General features: G+C 42.9%; 1 protein-coding gene across 1 annotated transcript in view; it reads left to right on the top strand.

The window, feature by feature from the left end:
• The first annotated feature begins 9,898 nt into the window (after positions 1-9,898).
• The window catches only part of Hat1 (histone acetyltransferase 1), a 44,791-nt gene continuing 35,001 nt past the window's right edge, over positions 9,899-19,688 (top strand). Inside the window, exons 1-2 of the mRNA XM_027420199.2 lie at positions 9,899-10,048; positions 11,679-11,783. Of these exons, the coding sequence (XP_027276000.1) occupies positions 10,042-10,048; positions 11,679-11,783 (112 nt within the window). The 5' untranslated portion in view covers positions 9,899-10,041. The remainder of the gene's footprint in view (positions 10,049-11,678; positions 11,784-19,688) is intronic.

Genomic DNA, 19,688 nt, shown 5'->3' with positions numbered 1-19,688 from the left:
TTATTTGTGTGTGTGTGTGTGTGTATCCAAATGTGTGTGTGCAAGTGTGTGTGTGTGTGTGTGTGTGTGTTCATGTGGAAGTTAGAAGATAAGCTGCAGGAGTTACCTCCTTCCTCCATGTGAATCCTAGGGATCCAACTCAGGTTGCCAAGCTTGGCAACAAGCACCTTTATCTGCTGAGCCATCTCACAGGACCAACTGGGTTCAAACCAGCATGAAGGACATCCTGAAGCACTAGAGTTACAGGGTTCTTTTTTTGTTTGTTTGTTTTTGTTTTTTTTTTCGAGACAGGGTTTCTCTGTGGCTTTGGAGGCTGTCCTGGAACTAGCTCTTGTAGTCCAGGCTGGTCTCGAACTCACAGAGATCCACCTGCCTCTGCCTCCCGAATGCTGGGAGGCATGCTCCATCAATGCCCGGCGAGTTACAGGTTTCTTTGTTTTATTCCTCACTCTAGAGGCTTGAAAAATACCCCAGAACAACGAGTATTGTCTGCTTGCTCTTGCTATGTATGCTGTCTGTCACCATGAGTGAAAATAAAGCAGGACGTCAGAGCACGTTGTGTAGACTGTGCTGTGGTGACTTATTGCTCACATGGAAATTCCTCTCCTCATCCCAGCCTTTCAATGCTGCATTCTCTGTGAACAGTTGTTGGGGTTTTGTTTTTTTTTTTTTTTTTTTTTTTTTTTGCTTGTTTGTTTGTTTTAGGTCAGGCATGGTGATTTATGCCTTTAATCCCAGCACTTGAGAGACAGAGTCAGGTGCATCTCTGTGAGTTCCAGAATAGCTGGGGCAACATAGTGACAGCCTGTGTGGTGGTTTGAAAGAAAATGGCCCCCAAAGGAAGTGGCACCATTAGGAGGAGTGGTCTTGTTGGAGGAAGTGTGTCACTGTGGGGGCGGGGTTTGAGGTTTCATATATACTCAAGATACAAGTGTCACAGACTGCTTCCTGATGCCTGCAAGATGTAGAACTCTGAGCTCCAGCAGTATGTCTGCCTGCCTGCCACGTCACACCATGATGATAATGGACTGAACCTCTGAAAATGGAAGCCACCCAGTTAAATGCCTTTCATTTATAAGAGTTGCCATGGTTATGGTGTCTCTTCACGGCAATAGAAACCCTAACTACAAGACAGCCGGTGTCAAATGTTTTTAAAATATTTTTTTCAGGCTGGGCAGTGGTGGTGCACAACTTTAATTCCAGCACTCAGGAAACAGAGGCAGGAAAATCTCTGTGGGTTCGAGGTCAGTCTGGTCTACAAAGTGAGTTCTCGGTAAACTCCAAAGCTACACAGAGAAACCTTGTCTCTAACAAACAAACAGACAAACAAAAAAGGAAAATATTTTGTATTTTTATGTATGTGTAGGAGTGTCTTTCTGTGAATTTGTGCACGCATTGTTGCCCTTGGAAGCTAGAAGAGGTCCTGGAGTTGGAGTTACAGATGGCTGTGAGCCACTGGAAGTGGGTTCTGGGAAGTGAACTTGTATCCTCTGCAAGAGCAGCAAGCATTCTTGTTTTGTTTTTCGAGATAGGGTTTCTCTGTGTAGTTTTGGAGCCTATCCTGGCACTCATTCTATAGACCAGGTTGGCCTTGAAGTCACAGAGATCCACTTGCCTCTGCCTCCTGAGTGCTGCCCGGCCTGTAGCAAGCACTCTTAACTACTGGCCATTTCTCTAAATTCCTGAGTAAGGTTTGCTTTGCTTTGCTTTGCTTTGCTTTGCTTTAAAAGACAGGCTGTCTTGGAACTCACTATGTAAACTGGGCTGGCCTGGAGCTCATAAGGAGCTGCCGGACTCTACCTGACTCGGCCTCTCAAGGCGTGTGCTACTATTTGGCACTCTTTAAAACAGCTTCATTTGTTTATGTATATGAATGCTTCATTGGCATGTATGTCTGCAAATCATAAGAGAGCATCTGAGTCGATTATAGATGGTGTAAACTACCATATATATGGTTGCTGGATATTGAACTCAGGACCTCTGGAATAGAGCAGCTGATGGCTTGGAAGAAAGTTAATTCACAGATATGGGAAATGCAGCCTTCTTCATTAATCCTTTACTTGACAGCCCTGTGACTGTAGCAGCAGTGTGGATTCATCAGATCCTTCTAAGGGAGCAGATGAGTATTGAATAAAAAGTAAATAAAAGGAAACCCATGACTGTTCCTAGGTATGACGGAGGATGCTTGTTGTAGATAAAAGGGAGAGCATAGCCAGAGGCAGAGACATCTGAGAGAGTCCAGAGTGAACACACTCTTAAGCTCCACCATGAGAGGAGAGGGGGAGGAAAGAAAAGAGAGGAACCATCAAACAAGAGGGGTGGCCTGGGCTAAGAAACTAGCCTACCCCAAATGACTGAGTTATCTAAGGATCAGAGGAGCTGGGGGGAGGGCAGCCCAGTCCAATAACTGGGCTGAAGAGTTCAGGGTAGGGGGCAGGGTATGCCAACCAGGAGAGCCCTGTTGGGCTCTGAGGGATGCTCAGAGAACCTGGCCAGGATCAACATTGATATGTTAATGGACGCCTCAGATACCATTTGTCCCTTTTTTGAGACCTAGCAAGTCTCACCCAGCATTACAGAGTGGGATATGGGACTGTGGCTCAGAGAAACACCATGACAAAACAATTTGGGAAAGAAAGGGTTTATTTGGCTTACATTTCCACAGCACTGTTCACCATCAAAGAAGTCAGGGCAGGAACTCAAACAGGACAGGAAGCTGGCAGCAGGAGTTGATACCGAGGCCTTGGAGGAGTGCTGCTTACTAGCTTACTCTTCATGGCTTGCTCAGCCTGCTTTCTTATACTACCCAGGACCACCAGCCCAGGGATGGCCCCACTCACAATGGGCTGGGCCCTCCCCCATCCATCACTAATTAAGAAAATTCCACACCTTTAATCCAGCATTCGGGAGGCAGAGACAGGTGGCTCTCTATGAGTTCAAGGCCAGCTTGGTCTACAGAGTGAGTTCCAGGACAGCCAATGCTATGCAGAAAAACAACTAAAAAAAACTTATAGGCCTGCCTACAACCCAATCTTATGGAGGCATTTTCTTAATTGAGGTTCCCCCCACCCAGCTTGTGTCAAGTTGACATAAAACTATATAGCATAGTCACTATGTAGCTCTGGCTGTCCTGGAATTTATTATGTAGACCAGGCTAACCTCGAACTCACAGCAATCTGCTTCTGCCACCTGAGTATGGGGATTAAAGGCATGTGGTGCACCACCATGCCTGTCTAGAAAGCAATTGTTAATAGCTGACATGCACTCACAAACTCTGTGGTTCTGTTGTGAGGAGAACAATGCAAGCATAGGGATGAGTCTGCAGGGCTACTAGCCTGGTCACCAGCTGTTATCTTGCTCCAGCTCCTCCAAGGCCCATTCCCTCCTAATATAAACTCTCTCTCTCTCTCTCTCTCTCTCTCTCTCTCTCTCCCTCTCTCTCTTCCTTTCTTCCTGTTTTTGTTGTTGTTGTTGCTTTTTTATTTTTATTTTTTTTTTTTTTATTTTTTTTTTTTTGGTTTTTCGAGGCAGGGTTTCTCTGTGGCTTTGGAGACTATCCTGGAACTAGCTCTTGTAGACCAGACTGGCCTCGAACTCACAGAGATCCTCCTGCCTCTGCCTCCCGAGTGCTGGGATTAAAGGTGTGAGCCACCAACACCCGGCTGTTTTGTTGCTTTTTTTTAGATTTTATGTATATTTTGCCTGTCTATGGAGGCTAGAAGCAGGCATGGGATCCCCTGAGAATGGAGTTACTGATGATTGTGAACCACTATGTGGGTGCTGGGCATTGAACCAGGGTGCTCTGCAAGAACAACCACTACTCTTAACTGCTGACCAGCAATAGGGAAGGTTTCAAAACAGAATAGTTTAACCATTCGTGGTAGTGGTGCATGCCCATAATTTCGGCACTCCGGAGGCAGAGGCAGATGGATCTCTGTGAGTTCGAGGCCAGCCTGGGCTACAGAGCGAGTGCCAGGATAGGCTCCAAAGCTACACAGAGAAAACCCTGTCTCTAAAAACCAAAAAAAAAAAAAAAAAAAAAAAAAAAAAAGGAAGAAAGAAAGAAAGACCAAACAAGCAAACAAAAAACCAAACAAACCAAGTTTTAAATTGGTCTAGGCTAGAGTTCACATAACTTTAAAAACTAAAAAACTATAAAACTATGAAATCTACAGGATGTGTGTCTGAGAAGGGATATAGTTATTCAGTGCAATACAGGGGAAGGAAGCATCTACAAGAGAAAAAGAGAAGACTTCATGTTTCTACAACAAGCTCAAGTTCTGTAGTAATCTGGCCACAGAGAAGCAGGTGACACCTAGTTTTTTTTTAATTTTTTAAGGTTTTATTTATTTATTATGTATACAACATTCTGCTTCCATGTATATCTGCACACCAGAAGACGGCACCAGATCTCATTACAGATGGTTGTGAGTCACCATGTGGTTGCTGGGATTTGAACTCAGGACCTCTGGAAGAGCAGACAGTGCTCTTAACCTCTGAGCCATCTCTCCAGCCCTGACACCTAGTTTTTTAAGTAGCATTAAGTGAATGAATCAGAAATTGAAATATATTCATGGCAAGTATAAGTTTACCTACTAATCTGAGTACTTTAGACAAAGCTGAGTCTAGATAACTGAATTATTTCTAAATCATAATTTCATGTGAGTTCCGCACTGATCAGATACTTAACTAAGCTCACTATTTTACTCATTTCTGCTATTTATTTGTTTAAGGTTGACGGTAAGTTCAGTTAATGGTTGCGTTTCATAAACCTACCTCAGATGGTGGATTCTTGGCTACCCTCTATGACCATCTAAATTGTTGGTGCTTTTTTTTGGTCAGTATTGTTCAAAGATTAGTGCTCTAATATTTCAAAGAAGCAGACTAAATAGTGTTTCCTTAGTTCCTCCCCTTTCTATCAAAAATTGAATATTATGCTTGGCTTCTCCCATTATTAGCAATCATTGCAGTTTGCAGGGAGTCCATAGACATAATTGTTGATATTGCATGTATTTCAGAGAACAGGTCTTTGAGCAATCCATCCAGTAAAGATTCTGGCCCACCTGATGTGAAATCATCTACACTAATCTATTCTATTTACAACTCCAACGTGTGTGTGTGTGTGTGTGTGTGTGTGTGTGTGTAATACATATGGATGCATGTATATGTAGGAGTTGGAACTCCAGTGCCTGCAGGAACCAGAGGAGGACATTAGGTATTCTGGTCTATCACTATCTACCTTATCCTTGAGACAGCATCTCTCATTGAACCTAAAGTTTGCTATTTTCAGCGAGGCTGGCTAGCCAGTGCAGCTATCCACCCATTTCTGTCCTCTAAAGATGAAGTTACACACGTGCATGACTTTTTTTCCTTTTTTTATGGATGCTGGGGATTAAACTCAGGTTGTCATGCTCAAGCAACAAGCAGTTGGAACTGTCTCCTCAACCCTTTCAATGCCAACTTTTTATACCTTTTGTAATATTTGGATGAGGGCTCTCATTTGTGAAGTTTTCTTTCCAGGGTGGTGTGTTTAGTATATCAGGGCAAGTTAAGAGTGCTGTATCCAAATTCTGAACCTGAAAATCACCAAAAGACCCTATCTGATGCAAAAGGAAAGAGTCTTTTTTTTTTCCTCGAGACAGGGTTTCTCTGTAGCTTTGGAGACTGTCCTGGAACTCACTCTGTAGACCAGGCTGGCCTCAAACTTACAGAGATCCACCTGCCTCTACCTTCCAAGTGCTAGGATTAAAGTGTGCACCATCAACACTTGGCTGCAAAGAGTATTTAATAATTTAGCAAGTTAACTGTATTATCTTGGTTCCTCTGTCCATCTGACACAGCAGGTAGAGCAAGAAGGACCCAGAGGGACCGAGGGGCAGGGATTTTATTGGGGTGGAGGAAGGGGAGTGTCTAGGGACCTTTCAACAGTCTCAGGACTGGTGCACTTCTGAGCTTAGATAACCTGTCCTGTGTTGATTGGTCAACTGGTTGCTATGGACTATAACCCCTCCAAGGGCGGTTGCTATGCTCTGTACATCACTTTTACTGTAAAGCACATCCAGAGCTTGCCAGCTAACTTCTGATTGGTTCCTTGCCATATGGAGGGTATCTAGCTTCCTAGTAATGGGGCAGGTTGGGCAAGGTCAGAAGGTTGGAACATGTGCTGAGTCAGAGATCTGCATCTTGCTGGGTCTTTTCTGCAGCCTGTTATGTCTGCTAAAGCAGGGGGCTGGGTAAGGGGCTGGTCCCTTCAAAGAGTTTCCTGAAGGTTCTTCATCTTTCTTACTTGGACAGAAGATGTAGAAATCATCTAGATTTTGGTTCTGGAATGACTGCCAAGGAATCCAACTTCTAGGTTCTCAGCTTCTCCAAAGTACAGATGGCCATTGCTGACTTCCTAGCCCCTATTGAGTATGCCAACCTGTAGTGGTTTGAAAGAAAATGGACCCCAAAGGAAGTGGCACTATTAGGAGGTGGGTGTGGCCTTGTTGGAGTAGATGTACTTGTGTCAGAGTCGGACTTTGATGGTTTCAAAATGCTCAAGCCACACTTAATATCTCAGTTCACTTTCTGTTGCCTGTGGATCAAGATGTATGACTCTCAGCTCCTTCTCCAGCACATGTCTGTCTACACACCACCATGTCCCATTATGATAATAATGGACTACTAACTCTGAAACTATAAGCCAACCCATTAAGTGTTTCCCTTTTGTTATGCCCAGTTCGTGGGACCCCAAAAAGACCACCACCAAGGAGGCGATTCATCAAATGCAAAAACAAAGGTTTCCTTTATTGGTAAGCTGTAGCAAGGATTCTACCCACTTGGGAACAAGCAGAACATGGCTTACAACTAAGGAGGGGGGGGGGTAAAGAAAAAGTCCACAAGATTGAAAGTCCGTGGTTACATAGGACAAAACCATAACTGTATGTTTAGGCAGGATACAATTGAGCAAGATATTGTAGGGGAAATAAGTTTGTTAATTATCTCCTGGGCCAGGGATTTTTACAACCGCAAGTTAATGGCTATCTGGTCTTCTTTAGGACAGAGAAATGTTGACATAGCTGGGATGTATTATCTGGTCTTAGGCCTCGCTAGTCATGTACCCAGCCCTATCTCTCAGGCTGCCTTTGGGAGCTCAGAGGAGCTTGAAAGTTTTCTTTTTCCTATATGGGCTTTTAAGTCTAAGGGCTTTTGTTGTTGTTGTTTGTTTTTTGGCAGGGGTGGGGGTGTGGGGTGGGGGGGGTTTTGAGACAGGGTTTCTCTGTGACTTTGGAGGCTGTCCTGGAACTCACTCTTGTAGACCAGACTGGTCTTGAACTCACAGAGATCTGCCTGCCTCTGCCTCCCAAGTGCTGGGATTAAAGGTGGGCACCACTAATGCCTGGTGAAGTCTAAGTTTTTAGACTTTTATTAATTTTTCCTATTTCACTTTTTAAGAACGGTCACGGTATCTTTTCACAGGAATAGAAACCCTAACTAAGATATAACCTAAGCCCCTGTCTTAGTCAGGGTTTCTATTGCCTTGATGAAACACCATGACTAAAAAGCAAGTAGGAGAGGAAAGGATTCATTTGGCTTATACTTGTGTTATAGTATAACTGAAGGAAGTCAGGGTAGGAACTCAAACAGGGAAGGAACCTGGAAGCGGGAGCTGATGCAGAGGCTGTAGAGGGGTGTTGCTTACTGGTTTGCTCAGTCTGATTTCTTATAGAATCCAGGACCACCAGCTCAGACCACAATGGGCTGGGCCCTCCCGCATCAATTATTAGTCAAATACCTTCCCATCCAACTATTTAAACATCCTACAGGCTTGCCTACAGCCCACTCTAATTGAAGTATTTTCTTAATTGAGCTTGAGCACAGGTGGCCTCAAAGCTCGATCCCACAATGACACACTTCCTCCAACAATGTCACACATACTACAAAAAGGCCACACCTCCTAATAGTGGCACCCCTAGAGGGGCCATTTTCTTTCAAACCACCACATTCCACTCCCAGGCCCCCAAAAGCTTGTAGCTATATCCTTATGTTTGAAAATGCATTCAGTCCAACTTCAAATCTCTCCATAGTACTAACAGTTTCAAACTTATTTAAAAGTCTAAACTTCAAAGTCTCTTCTGAGATTCATGCAATATCTTAACTGTAATCGCCTATAAAATCAAAAAGTAGATCACATACTCCCTGTTATGGTGGACACCTCACCCCAGCCCCAGGCATCCATATACCCCAAGAGTCTGGAATGCTATGGTGGAAGTTCCACCCAAGCCCCCATCCCCTATCTCCCTCCAAACCCTCAGAAAGCACTCCAAATTTGATGATCCCTTCCCCAGAGATGCTCAAGACCACTCCGACAGGGTATTTAAATTGTCCCCCAGAAAACAGACTGGTGTTTTTCCAGTCTCTCTTTCCCATCTCCTCTCTAGGGGGTTGGAAGGCCATCAGGGAGCATTGTAGCCATTAAATGTGGGCCATTTCTAATTTGGTTTGATTTGCTCTGATTTGGATTGCTGCATCGGTGGACAGGCCTATTGGGGTGCAGAAATTTTTCACTTCCAACATATAATGGCAAGGATATATATGACCATTCCAAAAGGTCAGGAAGGGAGCACAGTGAGGAAATACTGGACCAAAGCAAGACAGAGAAGTAACTGGGCAAACCCCAACCTCTGCATCTCCATGTCTGATGTCAAAACACTCTTCAGATAACTTCAGCTTGTGTCAAGTTGACATAAATCTCCCCAGCACAGTCCTCTTTTATAATTTTTTAAAAATAAATTCTGTTGGTACGATTCCTCTAGAAAAGTTGACTAACACAAGGAGCACATAACTTAAGAGGAGAGAGGGTCACGATTTACAACCTAAGGACAGATCAGGAAGAGAGGCCTCCCTTCTGTGAAAACCAAAAAAGAAAGGGAGTGGGCAAGGAAGAAAGGGAAAAAAAGAGAATCAGCCCCAGGAAAGGAAATTGCCAAGTTCCTCTTCAGTTGTCTACAGTCTCTGGAAGAACCCAATTCTCCAGATACTCAGGTCTCCAGAGGCTGAGGGTCCTGGGTCAGTGGACTGGTAACTACCAGGTTCCTGGCCTTTACAGTGATATAACCTCTTCAATTGTACAATATAAGCCAAGATAATAAATCTTTTTGTTGTTGTTTTGTTTCTTTGAGACAGGGTTTCTTTGTGTAGCCCTGGCTGTTCTGGAACTTGCTTTGTAGATCCGGCACGCCTGGAACTCACAGAAACAGGCCTGCCTCTGGCTCCCAAGTGCTAGGTTTAAAGGAGTATGCCACTACCTCCCACTCTGAGTTCTTTAATATGACACTGTTTATCATATTGAAATCATGAAGTTTATTATGGACCAGTGGCAAAGTGTTTTGCCCAGCGTAAGCATGACTCTGGGCTGGACACCCAGTTCCAAAATACGAATACAATACAGAGAAAACGATTTAAAATGGGTTATGGCAAAAATAGAGACAAGTAAAAAATTTAAAACTTCGAATGAGCCGGGCCGTGGTGGCGCACGCCTTTAATCCCAGCACTCGGGAGGCAGAGGCAGGCGGATTCCTGTGAGTTCGAGACCAGCCTCGTCTACAGAGCGAGTTCCAGGACAGCCTCCAAAGCCACAGAGAAACCCTGTCTCAAAAAACCCAAACCAAACCAAAACTTCGGAGTGAAACGTGTCAAAGGGAGGGATTTTCAGCCTCTGCGAGGGAGAGGGAAAAACCGCCGTAGGCTGTCTGAGAGTTAGCGTTAATTCCCATGAAAATCTCTAGCAGCCAACAAGCTGCGCGGGGCTGCGCGCGGAAGACCAGCAGCAGGGATGTACGCCCTCGCGGTGGCTAGGCAACCGCTCGCGCCTTCTCACGGTACTAGCCCCGCCTCCTGAGCACTTCCGTCCCCGCGCTCCCAGAACTACCTCCTCTCATTGGCTCGTGCCTCCCCGAGGTTGGGCGGGGGAAATGCGTCATCATTGCGCTCATTTCCGGTCCGGGAGCGCGCGGGTTGATTTGTCCTTCCTCAGCCGCGGGCCCTCACAGCTCGGAAATGGCGGGTAAGTTCCCGGGAAAAGTTTAGCAAGGGGAGGAGGCGGGTGGTTCTGGGGAAGAACGTCGAGGCGGCTGTGACAGTGGCCGACTGGAACTTTCGAGCTCTAGCCGAAGTTCCAGAAGGCCTCTCCCTGCCGCGAGGCACCGAGCGTCGGAGGCTGCCTCCCGGTGGGCCGCGCTCGGTGCCGCCGCCCCCAGTGCTTGCGCTCCGCGCCTTCCGTGGGCCACCGGGCCCTGCCGAGGAGGGTAGGCGCGCCCGGGGCAGAGCGTGCGATTTCGTCTGGTGAAGCGTGGTCAGCATCGGGGCCTGTTTTTCTCTTTCATTTTGCCCGCTGCTGCCCTAATGTAGTCATCGGGTTCATTTCCCGCCAGCTGATGCTCCCAGGGCCCTGCCCACCTTCCCCACGGCCAGCTTCTGTGCGAGCGCAGTGCTGCGCTGACCTGTTCCCGGGCACACTCTGGGTCTGTTAACCCTGCAGGATTATTGAGATAATTTTTAGATGTCTTTTGAGAAAGACGTTTCTGCACTGCCGAACTTCTATTTTAGAGTGGGACTTGTGTACTGTATGTAGTAGTTGGTATTCTCTTATTCTGGTTTCATTTGAGTCTTCTAGTCTTCGGTGTTTAAGAATGTTTAAATTGCCGGGCCCTGGTGGTGCACTCCTTTGATCCCAATACTCAGGAGGCAGAGGCAGGAAGAACTCTGTGAGTTTGAGGCCAGCCTGGTCTACAGAATGATTTCCAGAACAGCCAGGGCTACTCGGTGCAACCCTGTCTCGAACAAAAGTAAATTGCTATTGAACTGTTTTGATGTATTTTCTTTTGAAGTGGTGGGTATTTTCTTTTGTAATTATCCCCTAGTCCTTCACATTGAGTCACCATCACTACGGGTTAAACTCGCTCCACTTTTACAGGTGGGCTGGATTACCAAACTGTGTAGTTTGAAATTTGCTTGTGTTTAAGAAACGAAGTTGTCTAGTAGGATATTGGATTACCCTGTTACCATAAAAGAGTTACTGTATAATGAAAATTACATCAAAAATTCGAACTTGAGCCCTACAATTAACCCTCTTCCTTAGCCTGAGTTATTGAATGAGGGCTGAAGCAGTACATACTTAAAGGTGATTTCTATAACCGGTTTCTTGAAATGAGTTTTGTTACCATCATGCAGGGTACACTGGCTCCAGCTCAGTGCTGTCATAGCCTCCTGCATGAATTACAGGCCTGGCTCAAGAGTGGTTTTATCTTCTGTTTTATGAGGCATTCTTTTTCCTCTTTCTTTTCTTTTTTTTAAAGATTTTATTTATTTGTATACAACATTCTGCTTCCATGTATATCTGCACACCAGAAGAGGGCACCATATCTTATAACGGATGGTTGTGAGCCACCATGTGGTTGCTGGGAATTGAACTCAGGACCTCTGGAAGGGCAGTCGGTGCTCTTAACCGCTGAGCCATCTCTCCAGCCCCCTTATGAGGCATACTTATGCAGTGTATTTATTGAAGGGTTCATGGAGAGAGACCTGTACTGTTGTAGCATGTATGTTTTCCATCTTATCCTTAGCCTACTTCAAATAAAAATCCTGCTTGTAGGTATTTAAATCACTTCTAACCAACCTTTCAAAACTTCTTCTAGGATTTGGTGCAATGGAGAAATTTCTGGTGGAATATAAGAGTGCAGTGGAGAAGAAATTGGCCGAGTACAAATGTAACACCAATACAGCGATCGAACTGAAATTAGGTACGTATGTAATTTCAGAATGATTTATATAACATGGCCTTTTAAAATTTGAAATAAAATTTTATTTTAAGAATAATTATATAACTGGTATTTCCTGCATTTGTGAACATTGAGTTTATGCTGTGGAATGGGTAGGTGGAAGACAGCAGTTTAACACATGGGAAAGATACTGTGGCAAAAAGTCACAGGTATGTGTAATCTCAGCTTCTTAAAGAAATTTACTTTCTTGCTTTTGAATATGATAGGCAGTAACTGGTGTTGGTGAGGATGTGGGGAAAAATCATGTATTAGTGGTGAGTATCTAAAATAAAATAACTTAAGCTTGCTAGATCTTTAAAAGACAAAAAAGCATAAATTACATATATGAGCCAGCAGTTCTATTAGATGTCTGTTCAAGAGAAATGAAGAGAAATGAAGATATTGTTCATCTAAAAACACATGTGTATTCACAATGATCAAATGGTGTAAACAACTCACGATAAAACACCAGTTGGTAAACAGATAAAGTATGCTATAGCTATTCAGTGGAATACTATCTGATAGTAAAAAGGAATGAACTCCTGATACCTTTCACATTGTGGAGAAACCTTAGAATATGATTAGTAAAAGAAGCCAGGAAAAGTCAACCATAGTGTATAATTCCATTTGTATGAAATGTTCAGAAAAGATATCCATAAATCCATAAAGACCAACAATAGAAAATCATTACCCCAGACTAAATGTAGGAACAGAGTACTCATGGAATTTTTTTGTGCAAAGTAGAAATGTTTCAAAATTAGTTTGTGCCTAAACTAAGTTTACTAAAATCACATGCTTAAGTAGAAAAAATAAATACACATTAGTGAATCCTGGTTACATTGATTTCCATACCTCAGTTTCCTTATCTCTAAAATGTAGTTAATAGTACTCATCTTTAGTTAATGAAATTCAGAGCAAATACACTGGAAATGTAGAAAATACTTAGTAGTTGCTAGTTGCTATTCTTTTTGAGACAGGGTTTTTCTATCCTGGAACTCTGTAGACCAGGCTGACCCTGAACTCAGAGTGCTGGGATTAAAGGCACCAGCCACTACAGTAGCCCTGTTGTGTTTGTGATTTTTAAAGGAACTGCCATACTGTTTTCTTTTTTTGATTTTTTTCCAGTCAGGGTTTCTCTATGTAGCTTTGTAGGCGAGGCTGGCCTCAAACTCACAGAGATCTACCTGCCTCTGTCTCCTGAGTTCTGGGATTTAAAGGCGTGTGTCAACACTGCCCGGCTGCTACCGTACCATTTTACATACTACAAATAATGAACAGAGTTTCAGTTTCTCCATATCCTTGTCGACATTGATTTTGATTTTTTACTATGTTTTTTTTTTGCTATTTTCTTATGTGTAGTGCAGTGTGATTTTAGGTTTTATGTATGTGTAGCATATGCACATGTATGTCTATGGATGCACATGGAGGCTGTTTATTGAATGTTCTACCCAACTTATTTCTTTGAGGCTGGGTCTCTCCCTATGTATGGAGCTCTCATTTTTTTCTGCTAGGTTGGCAGCTGGCAAGCTCAGTTATCTTCCTATCCCTGTTGTCCACAACACTGAGGTTATAGGTATGTGAGACAATACTCAGCTTGTTTTGAGGGCTCTAGACTCCAAATTCAGGTCTTTATAGTCCAGGGTTTGACTATAGGAATTGACGTTTCTCCGAAGAGCCATAGTGTGCATTATATGTGTGCCTGATGCCTTTGGAGATCAGAAGAGAGGGGCAGGTCTTCTGAAATAGATGGCTGTGAGCTACTATGTGAGTGCAGGGAACCTAACCTACATCCTCTGCAGGAGCATCAAACACTGCTGCTGAGCCATCTCTTCAGCCCCATGTTAATCTCTTAATAATTTTTATCCCTGTTACTGAGCTACATCTTCTAGTCCAGTGGTTCTCAACTTGTGGGTTGTAGCCTCTTTGGGGGCTGAATGACCCTTTTGCAGGGGTGGAATATCAGATACTCTGGATATCATATTTACACTATAATTCATAACAGCAAAATTACAGTTATGAAGTGAAAACAAAAAATAATTTCATGGGGCTAAAGAGGTGGCTCAGTGCTTAAGAGCACTGGCTGCTCTTCCAGAGGACCTGGGTTTAATTCCCAGCACCCATATGGCAGCTCACAACTGTAACTCTAGTTCCAGGGGTTCTGACACCCTCACACTAATGCACATAAATTTTTAAAAAGATTGTTTAAAAATAGTAATTTTATGGTAGTAATTGTATTATTGTAACTGTATTAAAGGATCACAGCATTAGGAAGGTTGAAAAACCACTGCCCTAATAATCCTTAGGTCAGTACTTATGTCTTGCTAATGAATTGACTTTTTAAATTTATTTTCTTTTTGAGACTGGTTTTATTTGGCCTAGTCTGGTCTCAGACTTTACATGTAGTTCAAGAGGACCTTGAATTACTGACTTTCTTTTCTCTACCTCTTCAGTATTGAAATTATAGGTGTGTGATGCCAAGTCCAGTATCTGTGGTCCTAGGAATCAAACCCAGGGCTTCGTGCATACTGTGCAAACAGTCTACCTTCTGAGCTACATCCTTATCCATGAATTTATAACTTTGTTATAAAGTATTTCTTCTGTATCTCTAGTAATAAGGATATTTTATCATCTTTGTCGTCCCCTCTTTAGCTCTTCATCTTGTTTTATGTTGGCATCTACTTTGTCAGATACTAATCTTATCAGAAGATAATTTTTTGTTTTTCTTTCTTGAGACAGGGTTTTTCTTTGTAGCCCTGGCTGTCCTGGAACTCAGAGATCCACCTGTCTCTGCCTCCTGGTTGCTGGGATTAAATGAGTATGCCACTACTGCTCAGATATAAGATAGTTTTTAAAAGACTTTATTTTTATTTATGTGTATGTATGCATCTGTGTCTGAGCACATGGAGGCCAGAGGATGGTGTGGGATTCTCTGAAGCTGGATTTACAAGCAGTTGTAAGCAGCTTGATGTGAGTGTTGGAGCCAAACTGCTCAAGAGCAATAAACAGTTTTAACCACTGGGTCATCTCTCTAGTAGTCTAAGATTTAAAGAGGGAGGAGAGATAACCGTATTTTCATATGTCAATGCCAAGAAAAATTATGTTGATGACAAGGAGAAATTACTGGGGAGAAAGAGAGGTACTTAAAGATTTGATGTCTTTGAGCATATAAGAGGGGAAAGTACTCCATTTGTCAGTTGATTAGTCTGCCTTAGGTAGTATCTTAGTTACTATTATTGCTATGAAGAGACACCATAACCAAGTCAATTTATAAGAGAAAACATTTAATTGGGTCTTGCTTACAATTTCATGGCATCTACTCATGATCATCATGCTGGGGAGCATGCCAGCAGACACGCAAGCATAATGCTGAAGCAGTATCTGAGAGCTTACATGTGATCTACAAGCAAGAGCCAGAGAGAGACTGGGCCTGGCATGGGCTTTTGAAACCCCAGAACCTCCCTCCAGTAACATACTTACTTCAACAAGGTCACACTGATTCATTCCTAAACAGTCCCTGAACTGGGAACCAAACATTCAAATATATGAGCCCATGGGGGCTATTCATATTCAAACCTCCAGATTACACTCCTGTCCCTCCCATAGGCCTGTGGCCGTATCATAATGAAAATGCATTATAGTCTAACTTCAAAAATCCCCACAGTCCTTTACATCCTCAACACTAAAAAGTCCCCAAGTTCAAAGTCTCTTTTTAGACTGCAGGCAATATCTTAACTGTAGCACCCTGTAAAATCAAAATACATAAAGTAAATTACATGTTTTCAACATACAGCAGCACAGAATATACAAAGAGGGGTGGGTTGGTATGGTGAGGGAATACTGACCAAGGAAAAATTGAAACCCAGCAGGGCAACTTCAAACAATGTGTTTGGTGTCATAGAGCTCGTCAGATCTCCCACTCTTTTCAGATTGTTGACTGCAAGAAATTTCTGTCTTTGGAGCTGGTTCCACATCCTGTGTGCAACTCTCCTTAGCAGATATCCCATGATTCTTGCATCTCTAACATCTTGGGGTCTTCAACACAATGCAAGCTTTACTTTTGTAACTTTCTCTTTCTGGGCCTCAGCAGCATTCTTTAACCTTGAAGGAAGCCCCTTTCTACAGCTCCTGTATTTTGTTGAAGAAGCCATAACACTGCACTAAAGCTGCCAAGCTCTGTTGCCAGGCTGGAACCTGCCCCCATCCCTGAATTACATTTGCGTAGGCTTTGACTTGGTGCTTTGCTTTGTTGAGTAACAAGTTGGTAGTTTAGCTGGGTGGGGTCTTGCCTTGGGGGCTTGTTTTAGGGTTTCTATTTCTGTGAAGAGAAGTAGTGAACATGACAACTCTTATAAAGAAAGCATTTATTGGGATGGCTTGCTTAGAGTTCAGAAGAGGTTTAGTCCTGGGAGCATGCCAGCCTTCAGGGCAGAAGTGGTGCTGGCTACATCTTGACTTACAGGCAACAGGAAGTGGACTGAGACACAACAGTATCCCAAGCATAGGAAACCTCAAAACCCACTCTCACAGTGACACACTTCCTCCAACAAAACCACACTTCAGTGCCACTTCCAATGAGATGGAGGCCAACTGAAACTACCACAGGGCACCACTCTATTCTATTTCTCCTAAAACCTTTCCTTAAATTTTTCATCTCTTTGAACACAGTATTTGACTCCAACATTAAAATTTCCTGGTGTTCATTTTTCTCCTCAAACTACACATTATTTTTGCTCTGTTTTCTCTTTTTCATTGTAGATCTGCATGATCATCACTAATAACCATGTGGCATAGCCAATACTAGGCTGTCTTGAAATCTTTGCCACTGCCATTAATCCAAAAACTCTTCAATTTGGCCTCTGGCAGATTCTCAAGACAATGGCAAAATGAAGCCACGTTTCTTTGCCAGAATATTATAAGAATGGTCTCTAGCCAAGTTGCTAATGTTGGTCGTCTCTGAAACCTCTTGAGTCAGGGCCAACATAGTCCACATTTCTCTGCTGTCTTCCGGTGCTTCCACTAGTATGGTCCATTTATCCCTGCTTAAAGCATTCAATTGTTTTTCTATTCAAAGTCCCAGAGTCCACATTCTTCCAACAAGCAGCATGGTCAGGCCTGTCACAGAAATATCCTAGTCCCCGGTACTAACTTCTGTCTTAGTTTCTTTTCTATTGCTGTAAAGAGACATCATGACCAATGATAGATCATTAAAAGGCAGCTGTGGAGAGACTGAAGGTGTTTAGAGGCTTAGTCTGACCTTAGGTGGGACCATGGTTTATTTGCAGTGAGGGGACACTGTCACCCATGTGTATTGATGGCCAAGATGTCAACAGAAAGATGGGATGTGGTCCCTTATAGCAGTGGCAATGACTTCTATAGTCTGCAAAGGAAGATGGGAAATAGTCTTTCAGCAGAAAATTCATTCCTAACTCTTGAGGGGATATTGAAAATGTAGGGCAGGGTTGTTATAGCTGCTTTTTGTTGGGGAGGGTCTTTGTTGGGGCAATAGATCTAAATCCATGAAGAGGTTGTACTCTGGTCATATATCTAGGGAAGAGTCTTGATTGGCTGCAGTGAATCAGGTGATTGCCAACCTGTTTTTGTGAAGAGACTTGGAAAATAATTAATAGGGCTGTAAGCAGATTTGGTTACAGAGTAGAACTGAGATTTGCCAGGAAGTTTGAGAGATGAGGAGGAACAAAAGTGGGGGAAAGTGGGTATAGAGTTGACTCAGGGTGACAGTGACTGGTTCAGTTGCCAGGACTTGCACCAAAATGAGCTAGCAGAAGTAGTAGGGAGCTACAGAGCACCAAAGGAGGGGAACAGGAGAAAATAAGAGGACTGATGTTAAGAATTGTATCTGGCCTGAGATACAAAGATCTGTATCTGTATCTGAAAGGGATGAAGGTCCCTTTTAGCCAAGTTTCTCCACAGCATCTAAGAGATCTTTTTGTTGATGTATTAGAAACACTGTTGTAGGGTGAGAGCTATTGGGAGAACTTTCGTGGAACATTTGGTAAGTAAAACATTTAAAAGACAGCGTGAAAACATAAGTATGAGGATAATAAGGAAGAAAGGAGTGATCAAGGGGATGAACCAGAGTGGGAGGGAACCAGAGCCCATACATAGGAGGCTTATGGTTGAAATCTGGTTCCTGTCTATAGGCCCCATTTCAAACCAGTTAGGATGTGTTGGCCTGGAAGCAGCACATTCCAGAGTAGGGCACAAATCCCATCCCAGTAGTCAGATCTGGTCCTTTTTAATTGTGGAGTACTTCAGCAGTCTAGGAGTTGAGTTGGTCCTGAATGATGTTAAGCTGACCTGAGCTAGTGAGACAGAGGTTAATTGATGCCAAGGAGGCGTCAGTCCAGTTGCTTTAGTTTGAGTCCCAAAAACAATGTCCAGAGTGGCAAGAAAGGGATGAGTTGGATGGCCCATGGCCCATTAGTCCCCTTTTAGAGGTCACCCAAATTGCTTTTAAGGGTTTGGGAACATTTCAATAACTGCCTCAAGGCTGACAGAGGGTGATGGGAGCAGCAGTTAAGAGTGCTTCAAAGGAGGTTCTATCCAAGGGGCCATGATGAAAGTTAACAGTTGGCAAAGACCCAGAACCTAAGTCAGGAGATAATAACTGTACAACTTTGTGGAGACAAAAAGTTACATGAAGAAAACTTTTACATCAAGCTTAACATGAGTTAAATGCAATAGTTGAACTGGCTGGACCATGCACCAGAGTTCTGTAGGAAGTAAATTAACTATTAGCTGTTTGTTTACATCATACTCTTGCCTGAGTAACAAGCACCTGGAAGCTTTAGAAAAGGTCAGTTTAACCCAGCACCGTCCAAGGAATAAATCTGAACAAAAAGTAAGAGATATTCCTTGCTTTTACATATGTTGCACTTTGCATATTTGTTTTAAATATTAACACTACCAGCTATTATTTAATGAACAGAAACATTATCTTAAGTAAAACAAAAAATTTTTGGTCAGAAACAGTTTGATAAGGTAAAATTTTTAAAAATTGCAATTATTAACTTAAATGACCATATCCACTATTTGGAAACATGATAGTATCATCAAATTGTTACATTCCAAGAGACATGTAATTATAAATTGTATTTCCCAAAAAGAAATGATTTTTAATTTTCAGTTTAAAAAGTATACTTCCAGAAATAGTGTTTGCTTTATCAAGAATAAATGATTCCCTTTACAACATTTTCTAAAATTAACCCCATTAAAAGAACCTTTAAAAATCTCTACTTTTTTTTTTTTTTTCCTGGCCTGCTAGTAGTAGCACACGCCTTTAATCCCAGCACTTGGGAGGCAGAGACAGGAGGATCTCTGTGAGTTGAGGCCAGCCTGTCTACAGAGTGAGTTCCAGAACAGACTCCCAAGCTACACAGAGAAACCCTGTCTTGAAAAACAAACAAACAAACAAAAACTACATTTTTATTCTATGTATTCAGCCAACAGATGAAAGCAGTCATATCGAATTGGGGTTTGTTATTTTCCCAAGACAGGGTTTCTGACTGCTCTGTAGACCAGGCTGGCCTCAAACTCAGATCTCCTGCCTCTGCCTTCTGATTGCTAGGATTAAAGGTGTGTGCCACCACCCCCAGGCTTCATGTCAGATTTACAATAATATACATCATAGACTGAATTAACAAAGAAGGCTAAAGCCAATTCTTTATTCTTTCTTCAGATAGAGAGATCTCAGGGTCACTACATACTGACAGCAGTAAGCATATGTTTCTTAACATCATTCTATTTAAAAAGAAATTGATTGTAGCCAGACAGTGGTGGCTACAATCAATTAATCCCAGCACTTGGGAGGCAGAGGCAGGCAGATCTCTCTGAGTTCGAGACCAGCCTGGTCTACAAGAGCGAGTT

The sequence above is a fragment of the Cricetulus griseus genome, chromosome 6 (assembly GCF_003668045.3).
Source record: "Cricetulus griseus strain 17A/GY chromosome 6, alternate assembly CriGri-PICRH-1.0, whole genome shotgun sequence".
In the NCBI taxonomy this organism is placed as follows: domain Eukaryota; kingdom Metazoa; phylum Chordata; class Mammalia; order Rodentia; family Cricetidae; genus Cricetulus; species Cricetulus griseus.
The sequence above is the reverse complement of the archived record's forward strand: the minus strand, read 5'-3'. Positions and strand labels throughout refer to the sequence as shown.